Consider the following 22239-nt stretch of genomic DNA (forward strand, 5'->3'; position numbering starts at 1 on the left):
GAGGCGGCGGTGGGGGTAGGGCTCCAGGAAAGTTTATCGGGGAAAAGCCTGGCACCTAGGGGGGCTGGGAGGCTGGAGCAACTGAAGCCACGGTCCGGGTGCCCCTCAGCCCCGGGCGGGGACGTCTGTCTCCCAGGCCCCCCACGCCGGCCGCATCCGGCCAAGTTGCGGTTGGGGTTGAGGGTAGCAATCAGGGTGAGGGTGGAGGTGAGGACGCCGCTGAGGGTGGGAGGAGGATGGGGGATCGACTGAAGCGAGGCTGAGCAGGAAGGTGGGCGACTGGGAGTGGAGAAGGTTAAGGGAGAGAGCGGGGAAAGGGACAGGGACCCTGTCGGAGAGGGGTGGGCGAGGAGCTCGGGTGGGGCGCGCGGCGGCCGCGGCTCTCCGGCGCGGCCGGACTTACCCGCGGCGGCCGAGGCGCTGAGCAGCCCCCAGCCCAGCAGCAGCAGCGGCGGCAGCGGCGTTGGCTGCGGCGGCCGGCGGCCCCAGCGGCTCCGGGCGCCCGACACGAGCGCCGAAATTCTGGCTTCGCCTCGAGCCCTCCCCGCGGGGCAGCCGCAGCACCCCTGCTTCCGTCCCCGCGAGCGCGGCATGGCGCGGCCGGCAGCGCCGAGGGAGAGGCTCCGCTCGCCGCCGAGGAGAAAGGAGGTCAGGAGAGCTCTGGAGCTTTTTTTTCTGCTCGGAAAAAAATCCCGGTACGCGGGAGCCCTGAGCTTCTGCGGCTGGAATGAACCAAGTGTCCGCCCGGCCGGGGAGAGGCGCGCTGCGCTCTCGGAAATGACTCGCTCCAATCCCGCTTCGCGGGGTTCGCGCCGGGGGGCGGGGGGGTGAATTATCCCCGGATTAATCACTCCGGAGCCGCTTCTCCGCCGCTCCAAATGCTGGGGGTGGAGGCGCAGCAAAGGAAAAAATATTGGAGGGTGGGGGTTCCTCTTCAGCGCCACCTCCACCTCCAGATAAAACACAAATTACATCTAAAGGGTTGTTTATTCCTGTTTGTTTTACAATTGACCAGTTTCTTTTAAGTTCAGTCCTCTCGTTTCCATTTATAAGATCACCCATTAATACACCCCCCCATCCACACACGCGCGCACATACACACAGCGATACCGACACACACACACACACACACACACACATGCCTCTTCCACGTTTGGAAATTGGAATACTGTCTGTGAAAAGGTAACCAAAGAAGGATGCGGTTCCCCAAGTCACGGCTCTTACGAGCTGATCATGGGTGGTGGCTTTGAACTTGCAATCTGGGGGTCGGGGCCGATGTTTAGGAGACCCATTCGCAATAGCCTTCTACCCCATCCCAGGAGAAGGAAGGGTGTGTGCGCTCACACCCAGGGTTAAGAATTGGGTGACGGGGGTCGGGGGGGCGACCGGTTATTTGGCTCGATGCGGTCCTGCCCCTACCCTAAGACAAAATCAGGATGGAGGGAGAAATGCATGTATGCGCTCGGGTGGAGGGGTGAGGGATTGGGAGGGTGCGTGGGGCAGGTGAGGTGGAAGGACGATGCAAGAGTTACTTGTACAATTTATCCTCAAAATTAAATAACCGGATCCTGCTTCTTCTCCCTTCCCCCTCCCAGCCACGGCCCCAAACCGGGAGAGTTTCTCCCAGTGGCGTGAGCTGCTCCCCACCTCTCCCCCGTCGCCGCTGCCGCCTGCCCCCAAACGCTCAGCGTCGGTCCCCACCCCATCCCCCACCCCCAGTCGGTCGCTGTCTCTGTCTCGTCTTCCCTAGACTCCTCCGTCAGTCACGATGGCTCCTTCGCTGTCTACGCCAAACTCTGGGCGAGAGGGAAGAGCTACTGCGGGGGGCGGGGGGGGGGGGAGAAGGAGGCCGGAGGGGACCGGGAGGGGCAAGGCTGGGGGTGGGGAAGGTTCCCGCTGGCGCGCCCAGCGGAGAGACACTACTCGGTGAGCACCCCACCCCCTTTGCCTGAGGCACCGGAGAGAGGCTGAGCTCCGGGCTTAGGGGTTTGGCCAAGCCGGAGCTCGGCTATCTGCGAGTCCTGGGGCCAGTGGCCGGCGGTCGGCGGGGGCCTGGGAATTTTCGGGAAAGAGCCTGGAAAGGGCTACGGGATTGCCGATCTCGAATGGAGAGGGGTGATGGGCAGGGCCGGAGGAGAAGGTGCTTGTCCTTGCTCCCCACGAAAAACTTGCTCCCTAGAGCCACGATCTCCCAGCTTCCTTGATGCCCATCCCCCACCCCCACCCCAAGTTGTTCCGGTTTCCCTGAATGAGCTCATCCCACAGCTGGGGAGCCTGCCCGGTGGCCCAGGGCCGGCGAGCATCCTCCGAATCGCCGGCCCATCCCCACCCCCAACACACTTGCTTTCTCGCCCCTCCCGACACCGCCTTGCTGGGTGCCAAGAACCAACCGAAGCAGCCAGAACTCCACAGTGAAAGGCCTGCTTTATGTCCCCAGGGCGGTGGGGAGGGGGCTTTTCACTTCCCATTGTCCAGGCCCAGCCCCTGAAAGAGGGCTCAGCCAGCCAAGACTAGCCAAGGCCTTCCCACCAGCCCTGGGGAGGAGGGAGGGGCTGGTTCTGCGGTGAGTGGATGGCAGCCTTGGGGGGCTGTTGGCTGGGGCCTTCCCTGGGGTGGGCTCCTGGCTCCTAAGCTTGGGCCTTCCCCCTTTCCTGCCTGCTGGGTTCTCCTACAGAGACGAGCTGGCAGATGCCCAGCCCTCCCCAGCAGCCCACAGCTGGGCAGAAGAGTCTGGGCTGCTCTATAATTCTGGGGCTCCAGGCCAGTGGACTGCCCCTAGCCCCTTCTCAGCCCCAGAACTTTGCTCTGTGGCTGCAACCCACAGCTGAGGTTTGCCCCCAAACCCTCCCTGGCAAAAGGAATGTCTGTCATCCTTCTCACTGGGGGCTGTGGAGGGCAGGGGTGCACTTTTCATCCCTGTAAATGGCCCAGTTCCTCCACCATTCATCCCTCTCTCTGATCTACTTGGGTCCACATACATTTACTGAGGCCATCCACAGTGTGCAGGCCAGCTTCGGAGGATGTGGGGCAGAGGTGGGCACCCCACACACAACCCATACAGTCGGGCCATGGTGATCACCATGCCACAAGGGACACTTTACAGAGACAAATCAAGACTAAGCTTGTCTTGGACTTGGGGGGATCGAAAGGCTCACCTAAGGAGGGAAGCAGGATTTTGGCAGGGTCCTGAGGCCTGGATAGAGATTTTGGCAAGATGAAGATTTACTCAGCAAATATTTAGTGAGCATCATTACACGATGGACACTGTACTAGATAATAAATATACACCCAGGTGAACAGTCCCTGGCTTGATGAAGGTAGGTGATAGATAAATATATATAACGTTACTAACTAAGGATGTGATGAAGGAAAAGTCATGGTGCTCTGAGAAAGAATATGGGGGGAATATAACTTTAAATAGGTCGTCTGGGCAGGCCTCTCTGAGGTGGTGACCTCGAAAGTGGGATCCAGATTAAGCAGCGCAGCCCTGCAAAGAGGTGGGAAAGAGGTTTTTGGTACAGGGGCCATGGGCAAGTCTCTGAAAAGGGACAGGGGCGAGAGACAGAGTGTAGGGGATCAAGTGAGCAAGACGGGGGGCCCCTAGCAGATGCAGGAAGAGGTGGGAGCACAAGAAGCGGACGTGAAGAGGCGTGGGGGGTGGTGAGGAGTGTGGGTTTTAGTCGTGGGCGGTGAGAAATAAGAGGCGTATTAGTTCACTAGGGCTGCCATAACAAAGTACTACACAGTGTGTAGCTTAAACGGCAGAAATTCATTTTCCCACAGTTCTGGAGGCTCGAAGTCTGAGATCAAGGTGTTCACAGGGTTGGCTCCTTCTGAGTCCTCTCTCCTTGACTTGCAGATGGCCTTCTCCCTCTCTCTTCACATTGTCTCCCCTCTGAACATGCCTGTGTCCAGATCGCCTCTTCTTAGAAGGACACCAGTCACTGGATTAGGGCCCACCCTGACCTCATTTTAACTTGATGACCTCTTCAAAACCCTGTCTCTGAATATAGTCCCATTCAGAAGTACTGGAAGTTAGGACTTCAACATACAAATTTGAGGAAGGAGAGACAATTCTACCCATAACAGATGGGAAGGAGGGGGCAGAAAAAGGGAATGCACTTGGAAGGTGACTGCAGTAGTCTTTGCTGGAAGTGATGTGGGTACAGGCAGAGACAGGAGCCTTGAGAACATTCACAGGGCAAGGGAGAAGCAGGAGTCCAGGAGATGATAACAGCCCTCCCTGCTAGCCTAGGAGAGGGTGGCCCTCAGCCCAGCCTCCAGGACTGGCCCCCTACATTCCCCTTCCATTCTCCCCAGAGCAGTAGGCAGCCACGGGTCAAGATGTCTCCACAATATCACGTTGCAAAAAAGCCCAGTGCAGTATAGTCACTCGCCAAGATAAGCCTAATATCTAGATAAGATCAGAGTTCGTTTTAGAAAGAAAACAAGACCTGATGCGCTGGAGAATTCAGCCTGATTCAAGGAGGGGCTGGAGACTTGATGTCCTACAATTTTCATTTGGACCCAAGAAGAAAATGCAGGAGCTTTCTGAAGCCAAGGGGTGGGGGCAGGGGCCAATAGGAGGCTCTGCAGGATGAGGGCAGAAGTGGAGGCCCCTGGGGGGGGTGGCGGGGGTAGGTCAGCCGGAGGGCAGAGAAGGGCCACAGAGCAAAGGCAAGGGCTCCAAGGAGGAGCCTGGGGTCTGAGTGGAGGGTGGGGATTGTAAATCACCAGCATGATCAAAGTTCATCTGTCCCAAGAGCAAGGCTGTCACTGTGGAGATGACAGGGATCCGCTTCCCAGGGAAAGGTGACAGCGAGGGTTGAGGAAGAAAAAGCCCAGCACAGAGGGTGGTGAGGCTGTGGGCCTCAGACGCCAGGAGGGAGAAGTGAGAAGGGCCCCTGGTCAGCCTTTCCTCCAGGGCTACCAAATGTGCGGGCCCCCGAATTCTGACATTTCTTGTAGAAAAGTCCATTTGTGATACAAGGAAAGGGATAGCACTCCCATCGGTGGCAAAAGAGGTCAGATTTCTCCTTGGCTTCTCAGAGGCCATAATGCACAGGTTGGGGGCTATTCTAGACTCATCTCTATTTGGAAGCTCCAGTCTGCTATGCTATCATGCCTCGTGCCTTTACTCACACTGCCTTTGACAGCAGTACCATTCCTCTCTCACCGTGCAGAGTAAATGGTCCTAACCACCCCGCTTGGCTCTATGGCACCTCCCCCAGGTGGCCCTTCCTAACCAACTCCTCGCCCCCGGTCCCCCTGCTGGGGCTCCCTTGCAGCTTGGCCAGCTCTCTCAGAAGCGCAGGCTTCCCCTTCCATAGAATGCAGCAGTTCTCAACCAGGGGCAGTACTGGCCCCCAGGGAATATTTGACTATGTTCGCAACTGGAGGGTGTTACTAGCCTCTACAGGGTAGAAGTCAGGGATGCTGCTGGACATCCTACAATGCCCGGGGAAGCTCTCCTCCACCCTCATCAAATTACTCGGCCCAAGATGTCGATAGTGCTGAAGTGTCCTGAGAAGCCGCTACATTTCCCAGTCCCCTTTGTAATTGGGTGAAGTCACGAGACAAGGTCCCAGCCAAAGGAATGTAAGCAAAAGTGGTGTATGTCACTTCAAGGCTGATCCCATAAAATCCTCTCATCCTTCCTCCTCCATCTGCCGGCCGGTACAGAGCGTTTGTGTCCCTTGGGGATGGCAGAGCCACAAGCTGGAAGAAGCCTGGATCCCAAATCACTGTGTGGAGGAAAATCACCACCAACCAGAGACACCAGGATCAGACCCTTGTATGAGAAATGATCTTCAACAGCATTAAGCCACTGGAATACTGGGGCATGTCCCAGCAGCAGTACCCTTATACAACCCTCCCTGGTTTTTTCTGGAGTATCCCGTGTAGTCATGGGCTTCCTCCTCACTCATTCGTTTGTCCACGTCTCAAATGTTGATCTGCATGCCCAGGTCTGTGCTGGGTGCTGAGGAAGCAAATAATGAACAAAGAAGAAGAAGACATTGCCAGTAGTCCCTGCCCTTAGGGGGTTGATAGTTTATTGGGGAGGGAGATAAACAGCAAGCCATGATTAAATACAGCCAGGGGTAGAGAGGAGGAAGGCACCTGGCTCAGCCTAGGGAGAGAGGCCGGTGAGAGGTGGCCCGGTCCCGGAAGTAAGCAGTGTGGGCAAGCGCCGGGAGGGAGACAGTCTGAGGCTTCTGCAGCGTTTGTGCAGTCCAGGATGCTGGCAGAAGGATGGAAGGGGCAGGGGATCTCCCTCCTGCACTCTCCATGCTCTGTAATTGTCCCACGTCTCACCATCCCCCACTGCTGGTGGGCTGAGAGTCACCTCCGGCAGAAACCTCCTCCTGAAGGTCTCGGTGGTCCCTAGTGCCTGCAGGGTATCTGGCATCCTGTCCTCCTGGATGTCCCACAGGACGCTGTGCCCCAGCCTGCTCACGCCTGAACTCCCCTGCTTCTAACCTGTCACCGCACCCCACCTCTCTGCTTGGTGTCTCCATGTCCACAGGTGCCTGGGCCAAAAAGCTGCGAAGCTCATCCTGGACCCTTTCCCTGGGCCCCCACATCCAGGAAGCCCCCCAAGTTATCTAAATTCTGCCCCCTTAATATCTCCCAGGTCTTGCGGTCTTTCTTCCCAGTTTCTTACAACAGCCACATCACAAGTGCCCCAGCTCTGCTCTTGTCCCCATTCAGGGTAGCCTCCTCTTTGCCACCAGTTATTTTGTAAGCACTACCCTGATTTCACAGCTCCCCCACCTTCCCAGGACATTTCCCCATGACCTACAGAGTAAAATCCAAGCTCCCTGCTAGATTCTTCCCACAGGGGCTTCCATTAACCTGCCCCAACCTGCTCCTCTAGCCCCTGTGCCCCCACTCCCCATACCCACCCACCCACGCTCTGGCCATTTGGAGCCCCTTGTGCTCCTGAGATGGGCCAGCTTTCTCTCTCCTTTGCCTTGGGCCTTTATGCGTGCTGTTCCCTCGGCCTGGGATGCTCTCCTCCTGCTGCTGTGTCTGGTGTCCTCCTGTTTGTCCTTCAGAACACAGTCCAGGTGTCAGCTCTTGCAAGCAGTCTTCACCAGTGCCACTTAGAGGGCCTGGTACATGGTGCGCATTCAGTAGAGCTCTGCTGGGTGGATGGATGGATGGATGGATGGATGGATGGATGGATGGATGGGTGGATGGATGGAGGGATGCTTGACTAGGTGCTCAGTAATGGTTGTGGAATGGACCCGAAGGTGTCTCCCCTAGACTTCATTATCTGAGTTCCTTAAAGAAATGCCTTCTCTGAGTTATGATTTCATGTTATGCTTTATGTCTTCAGAGAACCCCTGATATGAGAAACTGACCAACTTAATGGCATTTCTGTCTTTATGAAAACAGAATTGAATATATTGCCTACTATGTCATTCAGTGTCCTTTATACAGGGACTCATGATAAATTCATGCTTGGGGTTATTTCCAGGAAACATTTTGTCTCCACAGATGAAGATGTGTATTTTCTGCTGTCAGAAAATAAAAACTCTGCCTTCCGACGTGTTTCCATTTTCGCTTTAGCTGAAATATAGGGATAGCCAGTTTTATTACCTTATTACCTCCGTGCGTTCTGACCAATTCAGGGGCTACCAAAGTAGCAACTCTTTATTTTCTTTAGATGAAGTCAGTTCTTGCTTTATTCTTCAATGCTGTAATTTGTACTTTTTAATCTGAAAGCTGCCTCAAATTATCTCAGCAGTCAGCTCGTATAAATCTTAAATGAATGCATATTGGTGACCAACATCCTGGCATGGAAGTTATGGAAGGGCAGAACACCAAGCTTGTAGTTGAGAAGGATCCCACATACAGCCCCTCCAGAAATTCTTGGGGCTCCTGTCACGATGAGTCTGGCGGGAAAGCCAGAGCAGGAAGTGAAAGGTCAAATGCATTCTGACTTTTTTGCTACCTTACTGGGCCACCAATGCCAAGTTGTATTCTTTCCTTCCATCACCTATGGTCTTCCTTTTCCCTGACGTTAAATGGACATCTCATAAGCTACCACTTTTACTTTATTAGCTGGTAATAACAATAATCAGGTATCTGTGCTGAGAACTTTGCATTTTCCTATCTGAACCTCTCCCCCTCTGCACCTGTCTGTTGTTTCAACCACTTTGCCGATGATGAAATGCCAGCGGAGGTAAGCATGTGTAAAGCCATCCACAGTAAGTAGCAGAGCAGGAATTCAAATTCAAGTATGTCAGTGACCACAGCCTAAACCCTTAACAATCTTCCCACCTGTAGATCAGGAATGGGGGCAAGAATAAGAGATGAAATCCCCTGGGCCATGGCAAGGTTTGCCATCTATTGCCATTCTATTTTTCCAATGGAAAAGCAGGAGAGAAAAAAGCCAGAGTCATAGCTTTGCTTCCAGAGCATTCTGGTGTCCTTTTCAAAGTCCTAGAAATGGCTGGCTGCTCTGTGGCTGGCTTCAGTTGCCGGGACAATATCCAGGAAGGCCTGTTCCTGTGACACGTGGCTGCACCCTCCCCTTCCTCCAGCTCTGATGGTTTGTCCCTCAGGAAATTTACCTGACATCTCTCTATGCATGCCTCCCCTCCCCTGCCTCTGGGCAGCCTGACCCCATTAGGGCATCGCTGGCCTGGGAATGAAGAGGGGGGTTCTCTATGGGTTTTCAGGAGCCTAAAGATGTTTTTATTAGCTGCACAATACAAAGTAGACAACTGCAACATTAAAATCAGTAAATATGTAATTAAATGCAAAATGTAACATTATGTCAACTTCATTGATGGTGGAATTTAGTAGTCATAAAAATTTCCTTACATTTGATAACAATTTGTAGGTTGGAGTTTTCTTACCGTGCAAGATCTCCCAGGTAGGCACCAAGCACAGTAAGAAGTCATAGCCAACAGTAAATTAAATTACTCATGGCCAAAATTTTTCAAAAGCAAAATGGCAAAAATCCTTTCAATTTTCTTGTACAGCCAGAAAGTTATATTTGTGGTGAGAGGTGGGTGTGTTTCAAATATGTTAGATGAGGGACAGGGCCTACAAGAGGAAGCTGCTTTGGGGCCTATGAAGGCCTTTGCAGAGGGCAGGCTGTGCCCACCTGGATGAGCTTGGCCATGACAGTGCCCATGATGGAAGCCAGGCTGGGGAATAGGGAGGGAGGGTTGCTTCTTCCTGAGGCTTTCCTGCTTTCTAAATACTGATAGCTAATATCCACTGGGTTCCTATCCTAAGCCCTGTACCTGCATTATCTCAGCTGTTGCAAAACAACTCTATGAAGTTGGCATTATCCCTGTTTCACCAGATGAGCAAACTGAGGTATACAGAGGTTAAACAATCTGCCCAGTGTCATAAAGGCAGTAACAGGTAATTTAAGAATTTGTCCAAACAAATTGAACCCACTGTTCAAGGTGCTGAAGACGGGCCTGGTCCCTGCCCCTTTGCAGACCTTGAAGTAAAGCATTCAGTGGTCACGGACATCATTTCATGTGCCGGGCACACAGATACATATGTGCTGAAGGAACACAACTACATATGTTGAACAAGACTGGAATAAGCTCACTTTTCCCCACATCTGCTATATACCAGGCACTTATGGAATGCTTTGCTCCCTTCACTCACCTGTAACAATGTCTATGTGAGAGGTTTTCTTCATCTCCTCGTCCTGTGCCTTGCACAATCTTGGCCCATGGTAGGTGCTCAAAAACGAACAAAGCCTAGAAAGGCTTAGTGGATGATTTGGGTCTGTCCCTCCATCACAGACTAACTTCCCCAGTACAGCTAAAGTCCTCCCTCCCTATATGTAGCACAAAAGCGGTTACTTAGAAACTCCAGTAGCACACATTTCAGTGTAATCAACAAAGGAACTAATATACAGCCTTTTATGGATGTCTTATGTGCCACACATTCTAGGGACTTTTCATGTGTTAAGTAATCACTTAATAATAGTACATCTACAACAATTCTACAAAGCAGGTGTTTTTTATTATCATCCCATTTGACGGATGAGACCCAAATGTTATGAGCTAAAAGGTGTCCCTCCAAATTCATATGTTGAAGTCCTAACCCCCAGTACCTCAAAATATGACTGTGAGTGGAGACAGAACCTTTAAAGAGCAATTAAGGTAAAATGAGATCATGGGTTGGGGCCTAATCCAATATGACTGGTGTCCTTATAAGAAGAGGACAGATGTACACACAGAAGACCATATGAAGACATGGGAGAAGAAAGCCATCTATGAGCCCACGAGAGAGGCCTCAGAAAGAACCAATCCCGCAGACACCTTGATCTTGGACTTCTAGCCTCCAGAACTGTGAAGAAATGAATTTCAATTGTTTCAGCCACCCATTCTGTGGTACTTTGGCATGGCAGCCCTAGAGAACTAATACACCAAGGCCAGAACACATGAGCTCAGAATTTAAATCCAGTCTGGTTCTAGAGTCCATGTGTTTCATGACCATAAAAATGTTCTCTGTGCAGTCCAAAATGGTAGCCACAAGGCGCAAGCTGCACCTGAAATGTGGCTGATGTAACCAAGGAACGAAAATTTTAACTTAATTTACATTAAAGTAGAATTAAAATAGCCACATGTGGCTTAGCAACTACCATATTGGACATAGTTTTATACTATTTCAAATTACTTCACTTACATTTTTTCTTCTTGCAGAATCTTCTAGAAACCTCAGCTGTGTGCTCCAGGAAACATGCTCCTATCTTTATTCCATATCCCTGCTGCATTTTATTGTTTTTTTCCCCAATCTTTTCCAATTTAGCCCCTGTTGCCTAGTCTCCTGCTGTGGGGGGAGAAAGAACAGGAGTGAGTGAGCTGGCTAACTTACTGGCCTGGGCAGTGCTGGGTTGTTGGCGTTCTGCTCTAAGCATAGGTGTTAGCCAACCAAATGCCAAGCAGTACAAACACTGAGTGACATTTTCAGAACTATTAATATTTCATCAGAAATGATCACTTTTCCTTTAAATACACTATCTTAAAAGGTTTTCTACATTCTTAACTATAATTTTATTCAGTCTAGGTCCTCAGAATTTTCCCCAAAGGAGAACATCTTCAATTTTATAATGAAAATCAAAGGGGAATGAAGCTCGGATTTCAAAATTGAGAGTCAACATTTCCAGGAACTCAGGCCTTCTCTAAAGAGCAGGGTTGTGTATTGGGCACCTACTGCATGCCAGGTACTTCACATATGATATATCATTAATTCATCCAACACGTATTTATTGAGTGCCGACTATGTGCTGGAAATGCGGTTTTCTTAAGAATTTTTTTTAACACCATTTTTACATAAAAGGATTCCTTCTCCTCCTTCAGTCTCATCTCCAGTACTACCTTAGCTCCTCAAAGAGGCCTAACTGGACATCCATCTAATGCTGCCACCATTCCCCTCCCCCTGTCCCATCAGAGCCCTTATTTCATCTGTAATTCGTGCTTATTTACTTGCCTTGCTAGCTTGTGATGTCTCCTTGCCCTGAATATAGGCTTCAGGAGAGCAGGGACCATGCTAGCTTGTTCACCTGCATGCTTCCTCAGTGCCCAGCAATCACCTGGAGGTCCTCAGTCAATCCTGGGGAATGAAAGAAGGAAGGAGCGTGGGAGAAGTTAAAAAAGTGGTTGGGGTCCCACCGCTAGGAGGTGGCAGTGTCCGGGTTCAACCGGCTCTGGTCTGTTCCCATCCACTCTTCTTCCCAGTGATCTGGCTCTCCCTTTTCTGGGTGAAACCCCGGAGGAACGACGACTGACTCATGGGACCAGAGACCCCTGGGCAGGCAAATGCTCTGTGTCGGTTAGGAGTTTAATGAAGCCCATCCAGTGAGAAGGGGGAGCCCACTGGGCGCAAACTGCTAACTTAGCCCTTCTCTCTGCACCTGAGCCCCTGACCCCACTCCCACCGGCTCACCCTCCACCCCGGGGACCCGCTGCACCCAGCTCAGGAGGGACTGGTGGATCTCAAAGGCTGAGAGCAAGGGATCAGGGCCGCCGTAGGGGGTGGGGGCTGGGTGCTCCCCTCTTCCTAGTGGGCCTTGGACACACCTCTTCTTGACTCAGAGACTGGGTTTCCTCAAACGCTGAACGGTAATAAACAATGGTACTAACTTCACGAACTTGTTCGTTGAATATAACACAGAAAGCCCAGAGCTTGGCACAGGGTCAGCGGCCAATACAATGGCAGTTTGGGGTAAGATCACACAATTCAGCGCCAGGGGCCCTTGGCAGGCGCTGAGGTTCCGCACGGAGTGGCGGAGGCGCGGCGCCCTTGACTTCCAACAGGGGCAAGTGCTCCGGGGTCCTCTGGGTCCCCACCCCCACCCTGCCGGGGCGCCTTGGGCACCGAACCCAGGGCGGCCCGCGCACGGAGCCGTTACGTTTGAAACCCACAGGGGAATTCCGGAGCTGGACGGGAAGGGTGTGGGCGCCACCGGCAAGCAAATCGGCCCAAGCCGCCACGCCCTGCGCGGCCTGCCGAGACAGCGCCCTTGCTGAGGCGTGGGGCCCCCGGCCGCGGCCGAGCGCAGCCCGGTGCGGGGCGCGCCGCAGGTGTCTGCTGGGAGCGCCGGGGCGGGGTACAGAGGGGGGGGGCCTGCCCCGCCCTCCCTGGGGTCTTCCTGCCCGCCGAGGCGGAGCGGCGCTGGAGAGGGCGACAGGGGGGGCGGGGAGGGGGCCGAGCTAGGCGGGGCTGGGCGGGCCGTTGGCCCTCGGGGTGCGCGGGGGTCCCTGGGAAGGCCCGGCTGAGAACTTGATGGCGGGCCGCCGCCCCCACGGCGCCTAGCACAGTGCCCAGTGCCGGGCCCTGGCCCAGCCATCCGCGCGGCTTGGCGGGCGAGAATGGGCTGAGCCGCAGGCGCCGCAAGGTGTCACGGGCACATCGCGACGGGGGAGTGCCAGGGACTGGGGGAGAGCCCGCACTCCCCCTCCAGCTGTTCCCAGATGTCATTCTGCCCGCCCAGGCGCCTGGTTCCTGAGCTCAGGGGGATCCCACGGTTACTAAGCTACTGGTTTTTGTTGACTTTCAAATATTTTCTTCTAAGGGAGAGGAGAAGGGGGGCAAAAGCCAGGAAAGAGCAAATAAAAAGAAATCAAAATAAGCTCCCCCTCCCCAAAAGAAAGCTGTCCTCCATCCACCACTCACACACAAATCGAAGGCCTCTGAACATAGTCACCTTGCTGAAGCAACAGCCAAACAGAACTGACCTGCTTCTGCCCATCTTCATCTCCCTTTCTGGTGAATGAGGGGTGGTGGTGGATGGTCTCCCTGTCTTCGAGCCCTGGGGGGACAAAGAGGCTTCCGGAAAGAGAGGAGGAAGATGGCCAGTGGGAATGGGCTCCCTTTATCCTCGGCCCTGGTGGCCAAGAGACCCTCTGCCCTGGGCCCATTCCCCAGACACATCTGGATCCACCAGGACACACCCCAAGACAGCTTAGACAAGACTTGCCATGAAATCTGGAAAAGAGTTCAAGGCCTGCCTGAGGCCTTGAAGCCCAGGACCTCGAAGGAACAGCTCTCCACCCCCATGGCTGGGACTCCAAGAGACAACGGGCTCAGCTTCCAAGAAGAGTGAGTGTCCCCCTCTGGGGCTGGCATCAAGGGCGGTGGGAGGAGCTGAGGTCCAACCTTCTGGGGGAACGTTCTGGCCCATTGTTCAGTCTGGTTAAACCCTAAAGGCTGTATGCTTTTCCTCCACCTGTTGTGGTCCTTTGTCCAATCTTTATAGGGGAGGTGACTGGGGTCCTGAAGTTATCAGGGTGAAGGGCCAGACCAGGGCTGTATTTCTGCTGCCTCTTTACCAGCCCACTAAGGGAACATTTTTTCATTTTGCGTAGGCAACCCAGATGTAGATCTGAGGACCCTGAAAACCCACACTGGCCTGGGCTGAGGGTCAGATGCCCATGGCTTTCCCTGGAGGCAACTGCATGATATTTTCCCTTTCCCACCCCCAAAGGCTAGGCATTGGCACAGATGAGTCTGGTGGTTTTAAAGCACATCTGGAATTCCCTAATACAGGGAGCAGCTGTCCCATTCAGCCTCCACAGAAGCCGCAGCAAGAGCGCACATCAAAATATTTACTGGGAAGGCATTGACATATTCAGAGGGCATAATAGATAATTAAAGTGCGGGAAGACGGCTGTAAATAACCCTTTTCCTGGATGGGAAATCCTGTGTCTGGGAAACACAGAGCTTCATGTTGGGCAGATCTTGTTGGGGATGGATATTCACAAGGAGAGGAAGGAGAGAGCTCATTAGGAAAAGCACATAAAAGACCACGGTCATCAGTGCCACTGCTGAGCCTCCGTTCAATGTTTGGCATCCTCAGAGTGGGCTGCAAACATTAATTAATCCTCTCAGAGTCCCTATGAGCCAGGTATTAGTGTCCCCATTTTACAGATGGATTAAGAGTTAATAATTAAGTGCTAATTAAAGACTAAGTGATAATTAAGTGTCGCCTGTTCCAACACATGTTCCAGGTCAGCTCAGAGATGCTAGAGTTGGCGGGGGGACCATTTAGGCAATTATCAACTGTGTCTGGTTTCAGGGATTTCTATGAAAGAGCTAGGAAGAGAGACAAAGCGGAACTGCTCCCCAGGTGTGCACTACCTGCCGTCCCCTCTCGGTCTACAGATGAAGGTGGGAGGCACTTTGGCTGTTATTGCTTATCCTGCCCTGTGCTCAGCATGACATGGCTGGGATGGGAATGGTCCATCTACTGCCAAAATCCTGCTGTCCAGCCCTCCAGTGGCACTGAGCCCCCTTCCCCTGCCCGTTGCCATCTGCTCTGGGACAGGGCCTTGGCAGGGGGCCCTTGGGGCTGTGCTCAGCTCTCAGTGGCCAAGAAGCTGATTGTCCACTTTGTGGACCAAGGGTCAGTGGCAATTTCCAGTAGATGGCACCTTCTCTGCCAGGTCACACTGAGTTAATGGAGACAGACTCTACTTCCAGTCTGCACTTGGCCCAAAAGTGAACTGGTGCACCTTTGGCCCGTTGCTTAACTCCATTTGGCCTTGATGTTTTTCATCTGCAAATCGAGGATGATGTGCCCTGCCTGGTCCACCTCAGAGTCCATAAGGAGGATCACATGTGGTGGACACAGGACACCCCCCCCCCACCACACACACATTATGCAAGGGAGGCTGTCCTTAAATGGAATTCTCAGAGTTTAGCGTTTTTGTTTTGTTTTGTTTTGTTTTTTTGCTGCTGCTGGCTTCACTCAGGGGTTTTCACACTCTGCTCATAGACCCAAAGGTGCTTCAAAGGGCCACCCTAGAATCGAGGGGCCTGGTTGCTGGGCCCCCATCCCCACCTCAGCCAGAGGGCTGTTGGACCTTTTGAGGTCTTGCTTCCTGGAGTTCTCAGTAAAAGCTGTATTTGAGAAAACAAACAAACAAAAAAACAATGATTTTGCTACTGAGAAAGGAGCCGGGGGACCACAGCTGTAGATGAATAACTGATGTCAGAACCATGTAGACATCAACCCGGTAGGACAGGAGGGGCTCCTCTTGTAATCAAAGCAGCTGCCACGGCGGAGTCAGATCACCGGCTTCAGACGGAGTTGCCACCCTGCGCCCGATGCGGGATCTGTTCAGCTTCTGTGAGCTTGAGTGTCCTCATCTACCAAGGGGAGATGGCGATTACCGCCATCTCGGAGGGCGGTTGGGATGAATCAATGGGATATTTAAACATTCCTGGTAATAACGGTAATGACTAGGATTTGTATAAATTCCCTGTAATAATAATGATGATGATGGTCTTGTTAAGCCCTGGAATTATTACATGAGGTTGGTACTATTTTAAAACTCCCCTTCTTTTTTACTTTGTATTATGCAGATGTTCTTGTGCATAAGATAGAGTAGGATAGTGAATGTGGGTCTGTCACCGAGGTTCATTAATCACCACACTTGTGCCGTTCTTGGTTCGAGTCCTCCCTCCCTGGTTTTTAAATGAAATCATTTTCACAGATGAGGTCACAGGTTGGAGGGGTTCATTTCTCTGCCCGAGGCCTCCCGGTGAGGAAGAGGTAGCATTTCAGAAAGCAAACCCAAGTTCATCTTAGCTACTGGGTGATAGAGAGTGTGGGCTCTGTTCTCCTGGAAATGGAAGCATCTTTTTGGATCATTATCATATTTGGCAGCCCCGTGTTCTCAATGGTCACACAGAGACAACGGATTTCAAATCCACTGCGCTGTGCGGTGTGTCTCTGGGATGGCTTCAAGCCCATGAGATACCTCTCAGCTAATCTTCCCACCGCTTCATTTGTAGACCTGGTTTTGGTGATATTTTCTGCTATCAGGGTGGCTAGATAAGTAAATTCTAAAACTCCTGTTAGCCAGAAATTTTTTCTTGACTCAATCCCTCTATATCACAAACCCCCAAACATCTCAAGGCCGAAAGGGATATTGGAGGCCATCTTCTGCTGCTTGAATCTCTTCCTCAACATCCTTGCCAAGTGGTTATCTACTTGTACACTTGCTTAGATGGGAAGCTCACCACCTCTTAAGGTAGTCCCGTCCCTTGCTATGAATGCTGGCTGTCAAAAGACCGTTTTCTTCCGATATCGAATCTATCTCTTATCAAACTCATACTCGTTGATCTGGGTTCAGATCAATGGACTTAGGGCTCCAGCTAAATCAATCCCCTCGTTTTCTCCATAGCCCTTTCGATATTAAAAGATGGCAACAATATTCTTCCTAGGATTTCTTGTTTCTGTAGCTGATCATCTCTGGTTTTCTAAGTTTCCCCTCATGTGTGCGGGTCCCTTTGGCAGTGCGGTAACCAGAACCAAATACAGGAATCCAGGTATGATTCAGTTTGTGCAAACTGGATCTTCTCTGTTTCTATTCTGTATTCATGGTAATGGCGATTAATGTCACATTCACTTTTCTCCATGAGCCAGCTTCATTTTGTGGGCATGTTTGGAGTTTATTCATTCATTCATTCATTCATTCAATTATTCATTTAGCAAATATTTCATAAGCATCAACTCTGTGCCTGGCACTGTGCTAAGAGCAAGTGGAATAGAGTCGTGAACTGGATAAGGCTCTCCTTCTTGGAGCTTACGGGTCAAGTAGGGGACAGAAACAGAAAACAAGTAGATAAAAGACTGTGATAGTTTTGGAACATGAAAAGGACTGGTATTCTAGTTGGAGGAAACCAAACACATAAAAATAAACCAGATAATTTCAGATAGCAACGAGCACTCTGATGGAAATAAAACCGCGTCAAGGGAAACACCCTTCGGTAGAGGGTGGTCAGGGAAGGGCTCTCCGAGGAGAGGTGGTCATGTGATCTGAAACCTGGATCCCAAGAAGGAGTCGGTCAGGGGAAATCCAAGGAGGGGCGTCCAGGCAGACTGGAGAGCGACGATAGAGGGCCCCACGTAGGAGTGAGCATGGAGAGGGACTGAGGGACCGCGGGGCTGGGGCACCGCACTTGGCCCAAACCAGTGATGGGACATGGGACAAGGTGATATATCGGAGGCAGGCCAGCAAGGTGTAGGCGGCCTGGGGGAGTCAATGTAGTGAGTGCGGGTTTGAGTCGCGGTATGACGGGACACGTGTGAGGGCTTGAAGGAAGGGGGTGTAGCATGAGCGGATTCACTGGTTTTTAAAGACCTCTCTAGCTGCTGAGTGGACAGGGAGAGGAGGTGGGAAGACCTCTGGAAGATGCCCCAGTGGTCCAGGTGATGCTCCAGGGCGGTGGTGGCTGGATCTGAGCAACTGCAGTGGAGATGGAAGAAGCAGGAGAGTCAGAGGCTGTCCTGCGAGGAGCAGGACGTTTGGGGCACACAAACAGACATCAGGGTTCCACTGAGCTTTTCCGCCTGAGCCACTGGCTGGACCGGGGGCCATTTCCTGAGGTGGGGAAGAGACTGGAGAAATGGGCTTTTGGCAAGAAATCACTAATTCGGTCTAGTATTCATTCAACTCCAGAATCTTACTCAGCTATCTTTTAAGTAGACTTAAATCTGGGCTTAGAGCATTGTGGCAAGCCACCTCCTGACCCACAGCCTGGGACCACGTGTTCCCTCACTCCCCCTGTCGCTGACCCTTCACAGCCTCAGAATAGAGTTTTGGGTTTGCTGTTGACTCCGTTGCCCTGACTGGGACGTGGCAGTGGTTCGTCCCTTTGTTTACAGATTCATTCAACAAACACTCAGAGTTGCCTTCTGGGTGCCAGGCCCTACGCTGGGTCCCACGACACAGAGATAAGCAGGACAGGGGCCCTTCTCTCAAAGAGCCTCCCAGTCTGGTGGCCAGGAGGGACACAGATACAGCAACGACATTTGACAGTATTTATTGTGCACCTGCTGCACGCCTGGTAAAGAATGCAAATACAGTGGTGGGAAAGACGGGGGCAGTCTCTGCCCTTCACAGGCCTTCAGTGTCTTGAGGAAGGCAGAACCCAACATACTACAATTCATGTGCTGGTGAAGTCCAGCACCATGGGAGCACACCGAGGGGCACACAGGGGCTGGGCTTGGGGTTCCGGGAAAGCTTCCTGGAGGAGGCTGTGGGAGGCGAGCTGGAAGGTCAAGAGACAAGGCCCCTGCGCAGTGCGTGTGGTGAAGGGTACAGAGACGGCCCCTTGGGAGCAGAGGATGGCAAGATTGTCGCTGCAAAGGGGATCCATGGTTGGGTCTTGAGAAGAGAGAACGGCCTACAGAAAGCATCCTGCAGGTGCAGGGAGGGATAGGCAGCTCCCTGAAGATGGCATGTCATGCGTGGGGGTGGATGAGAGTGGAGACGTGGCCTGGGACTTGCTGTGTGTGGCTACCTTCTCTGGTGGCTTCCAGGCCCTCAGGCAGCACTAGAGAGATTTCCCATGTCCCCAGGCCAGACAGAACTTGGGTCTGCAGAGTCGGAAGGCTGTGGTGGGTGTTACCCTGAGCCAGACCTAAGGAGGAAGATAACTCTACGCAAAGAAAGGAAATCCACTTAAGTATTTAAAAAAACAGAAATGATTTCCTGATTGACAGCCTTCTGAGGTATCTGCCTCAAGAAGGAAGAGGGCTGTTCTGCACTTGCTTTAGTAAATCCGTGCCGTTTGCGCCCACCGACCACTCCTCCAGGCTGGCAGGGACCCTGGGACTTGGAAACCAAAGTGCTGTGTTATTGGAGCCACTCTCTCAGCAAACCAATCTTCTGTGCTGTGGTTATTTGAACAATCGAATGAATCCTTCTTTCCTGGAGAAGTTGCTTGGAATATATGCTCACTTTTATTTATTTGTTATTGTTATTGTTTTTTAAAAAGCTTGAAACCTGGTGATGGGCTTGATTAGGACACGATTCACACATGGAAACGCAGACTGGTGTCCAAAAGCCAAAGCCAGCTCCGAAGACCTTTGGAGTCTGATGCTCTAGGCTAGAGTCTTCTCCTCTCTAAGAGGTCAAACATCTTAGAATCTGAGGAAAGCTGCTGTGCACTCTTTCGCTTAAAACACATCCTTACATCCCTTCACAGTTTGTAAATGGCAGAGACCCCCCCCCAGGCCCCAGCTTGGAATCCTTTACAGCTGGGCACTGTGTGTCTCCCTCCCTTACGCTTCCTGGGGCTGGGTCTCCACCACTGCTGTGACCCAGTCACGTTGACATCCCCCATCCTGGCTGTCAGGTGAATGAGTGCACAAAATGGCAGACAGAGGTTTAAGGCCCCCCCAACCCTTCTGTCCTCCACTCACCTTCAGGATGGTCTTTGACTCCTTGCCTCCCTGCTGCTCTCTTTTCTGCCATTTTCAGAACATCTCATCCGGCTGTGTCTGGTTCCTTTCCTTCCTGGATGTGCTTCACCCTTCACCTGCTTCATGTCAGGTGAAGCATGTCAACAGAGCTGCTCAGGAATCTCCCATGGCTCCCTCTTTGTCTTCTGAACCCCTTGACCTGGTCTACAAGGGTCTTTGTGTCGGCCCTGCCTACATGTCTAGCTGCATGTCTTGCTGCTCTTCTCCAAACTCTCTGTAAGCCGAGATGGACCATCAGCAGGTGCATAGCTCCTTGCTTTGGTTATTTGGTTATTTGGTTATTCCAGTGCCAGGAATGCCTTTCTTCCATATCTCTGCCTATTGAAATCCTATCCATCCTTAAAAACGTAGAATAAGTGTGTCATCCCTTGAATGTTTCACAGCTCACCCACTCAACATTTTTTTTCTTCCTCCCTCTTCCATGTTCTTCCTTTTAATTTAAATACATAATTATACCTTCTCTTTTTCCTAAGAGTTTCAAGGTGCCTCGGAAAACAATAAAATAAGGAAAGAGATGGATTAGAATCCCAACACACTTCCTAGCTATAACCAAGTTGCTCAGACTTTCTGTGCCCCATTTTCCTCATCGGAAAAATGGAAAATGTTGTAGTGACCAACCACCTTAAAGGATTATTGTGGAGGTTAATGAAAGAATGCATGCCAAGCTCACATAGCACCTGGCATAAGGACTCCAAATTATTCTCCATCATCATCATCACCATTATTGTTTTGATCGAGGAGAAAAATAACAGGGTTTAAGTAATCAAGAATGGTATGAGGGGAGGAAACTTATATACCTGAAAACCTAACCTAATGGAAACCACGCAACCAAGGCTAGCGTTTTGCTTTGAGATTCTTGGCCGCCAGGGCAAACAGTGGGAACATAGCAGTTGGTTTCTATAACTTATATCATCTCATAAGAGAAAACAGGAGAGATCGTCGGGAGAGACGAATGCTTCCCTAGCTCTAGGGACTGTGAGGTAGGGGTCTTTACATGAGGGTGATGGAATGGAAAAGTTGGTTCAGGCCCAACTCTTGTGTTGACCATTGGCCAAAGGGGAGGACACAGCATCCCATGGGATCTGTTGTTGTGGTTCTGGCAGGAGATTTCTGATCATCAGGCACATTTTGTACACTGCCTTGTGGCAACAATCCCTCCTCCCCCACTTGACCAGGGCTCCTTAAGGGCAAGGACTGTGTCTTACTCATCTTTGTCTCCTGGTGCCCAGCTGAGTTCCTGGCACTGGGTGGCTGCTATGCAGTGTGTATGAATGAATGAGGAAGCGAATGATGGATGGACCATAAAAATGCACTGCAAGGAGGGTGAGGCCCGGAGGTGGCCAGTATCCAAGCAAGGGGCCACAGCCATCAGAGGAAGCGTTGAGCGACCCAAGGACAGAATAACGATAAGGCAAGACATTACAGGGTTTTTTCCTCCTTCTGCGTAAGCTGCAGGGAGGGGAACTAACGTTTTCCTGTACTTGTATTATATTTGCCAGGCTCTCCATTTTAATTTTCTGTTTATCTCATTGTCTTAGCAACCCTTCCCAGTAGATGGTCAATATTACTCCCATTTTACAGATGAGGAAACCAAGGCTCAGACTCTAGGCAACTGGCCCAGAGTCATCCTGCTAGGAGGGGACAGAGCAGAGGTAGGCACCCCGTGAGGCTTCAAGGCCTGAGCTCCTTCCTGGACACCAGGAGCCCATCAGGATAGCCCTTCCGCGTCTGCTTAGCACCAGGAGCCATGAGCAGCAGAGGGAAGATGAATCATGATTAAGGTCCCATGCCCGTGTCCCCCCTTTTAATTTGATTTTTATGGTTTCAGGAGCTGAGTCGCAGGTTGTGGGAGCCTGCAGAGATGGGCCACCGGTGGTTTGGTTTAATCCCCTTTTTAATATCTTTGTTGCAACGTTCTTTCCAATTCAGCTCCCAAGTCGCATTAAAAAAATACCTCTTCCTTTGGGTAGGCCTTCTCTTATTAAACAGATTCAAATGAAAAGTTTTAAAGATAATTTGAACAATACGAATTATAGTAGCTTCACAGCTGCCGCTGAGGCTCTTTACTCCTATATTCACTCCTCAGCAGGCCCTGTCCCACCCCAAAACCCTTCCAGTCTGGGGGACCCAGCCCTCACCAGCTTCCCGTTTGTCAGCTTCTCCTTTCCTGTCCTGGGGGATGAGGGTCAGGGCGGGGCGGTGGGAGGTGTCCCACTTCCCTGTGCCAGTCTGCCTTCTCTGTCCCAGGAAAGTCCCACCTGGCTGGGTGTCTCATTTGCATCAAAGGCATCATTTGCATCAAAACCCTGGGGGGGGGTGGGGGAGTGGAGGAATGCCTCCGGGATGCCTGTTCAGAATGCAGATACCCGGGCCCTGTTCTGGACCACCTGAACTGCCATCTCCCCAAGAGTGCCCCGGAATCTGCATTTGGAACAGTTGCCCCACGTGACTCCTATGCATTTGTGTGAGAGTTCTCC

The 22239-nt window shown here is 51.8% G+C and overlaps 3 protein-coding genes across 8 annotated transcripts in view; 1 reads left to right on the top strand and 2 right to left on the bottom strand.

Annotated features, from left to right (window-relative positions):
• CSMD2 (CUB and Sushi multiple domains 2) overlaps nt 1-593 on the bottom strand; it is a 594848-nt gene extending 594255 nt beyond the window's left edge. Inside the window, exon 1 of the mRNA XM_027615123.2 lies at nt 404-593. Coding sequence (XP_027470924.1) covers nt 404-593 — 190 coding nt within the window. The remainder of the gene's footprint in view (nt 1-403) is intronic.
• A 10882-nt stretch (nt 594-11475) lies between these two features.
• On the bottom strand, nt 11476-12865 carry LOC113934318 (translation initiation factor IF-2-like). Of its 2 annotated transcripts, none has more exons than XM_027615091.2 (2): nt 12129-12865; nt 11476-11598 (listed from the first exon to the last, which is right to left on the bottom strand). In XM_027615091.2, exons 1-2 carry the CDS (start codon nt 12833-12835, stop codon nt 11589-11591), a joined length of 717 nt encoding a protein of 238 aa, XP_027470892.1. In that variant the 5' UTR covers nt 12836-12865; the 3' UTR covers nt 11476-11588. The 2 variants fall into 2 exon arrangements, 1 of the variants encoding a protein (XP_027470892.1); XR_003523629.1 differs by having other exon boundaries at nt 11499-11598; nt 12066-12304.
• Nucleotides 12416-22239, top strand: part of C4H1orf94 (chromosome 4 C1orf94 homolog) — a 41064-nt gene continuing 31240 nt past the window's right edge. The window contains exons 1-2 of one of the 5 annotated variants that reach the window (XM_027615066.2): nt 12416-12551; nt 13414-13587. In XM_027615066.2, coding sequence (XP_027470867.1) covers nt 13544-13587 — 44 coding nt within the window. In that variant the 5' untranslated portion in view covers nt 12416-12551; nt 13414-13543. Of the gene's footprint in view, nt 12552-12705; nt 13588-22239 lie in introns of those variants that run through there. The other 4 variants (XM_027615056.2, XM_027615075.2, XM_027615045.2 and 1 more) reach the window with 4 other exon arrangements.

The sequence above is a fragment of the Zalophus californianus genome, chromosome 4 (assembly GCF_009762305.2).
Source record: "Zalophus californianus isolate mZalCal1 chromosome 4, mZalCal1.pri.v2, whole genome shotgun sequence".
NCBI classification, from domain to species: domain Eukaryota; kingdom Metazoa; phylum Chordata; class Mammalia; order Carnivora; family Otariidae; genus Zalophus; species Zalophus californianus.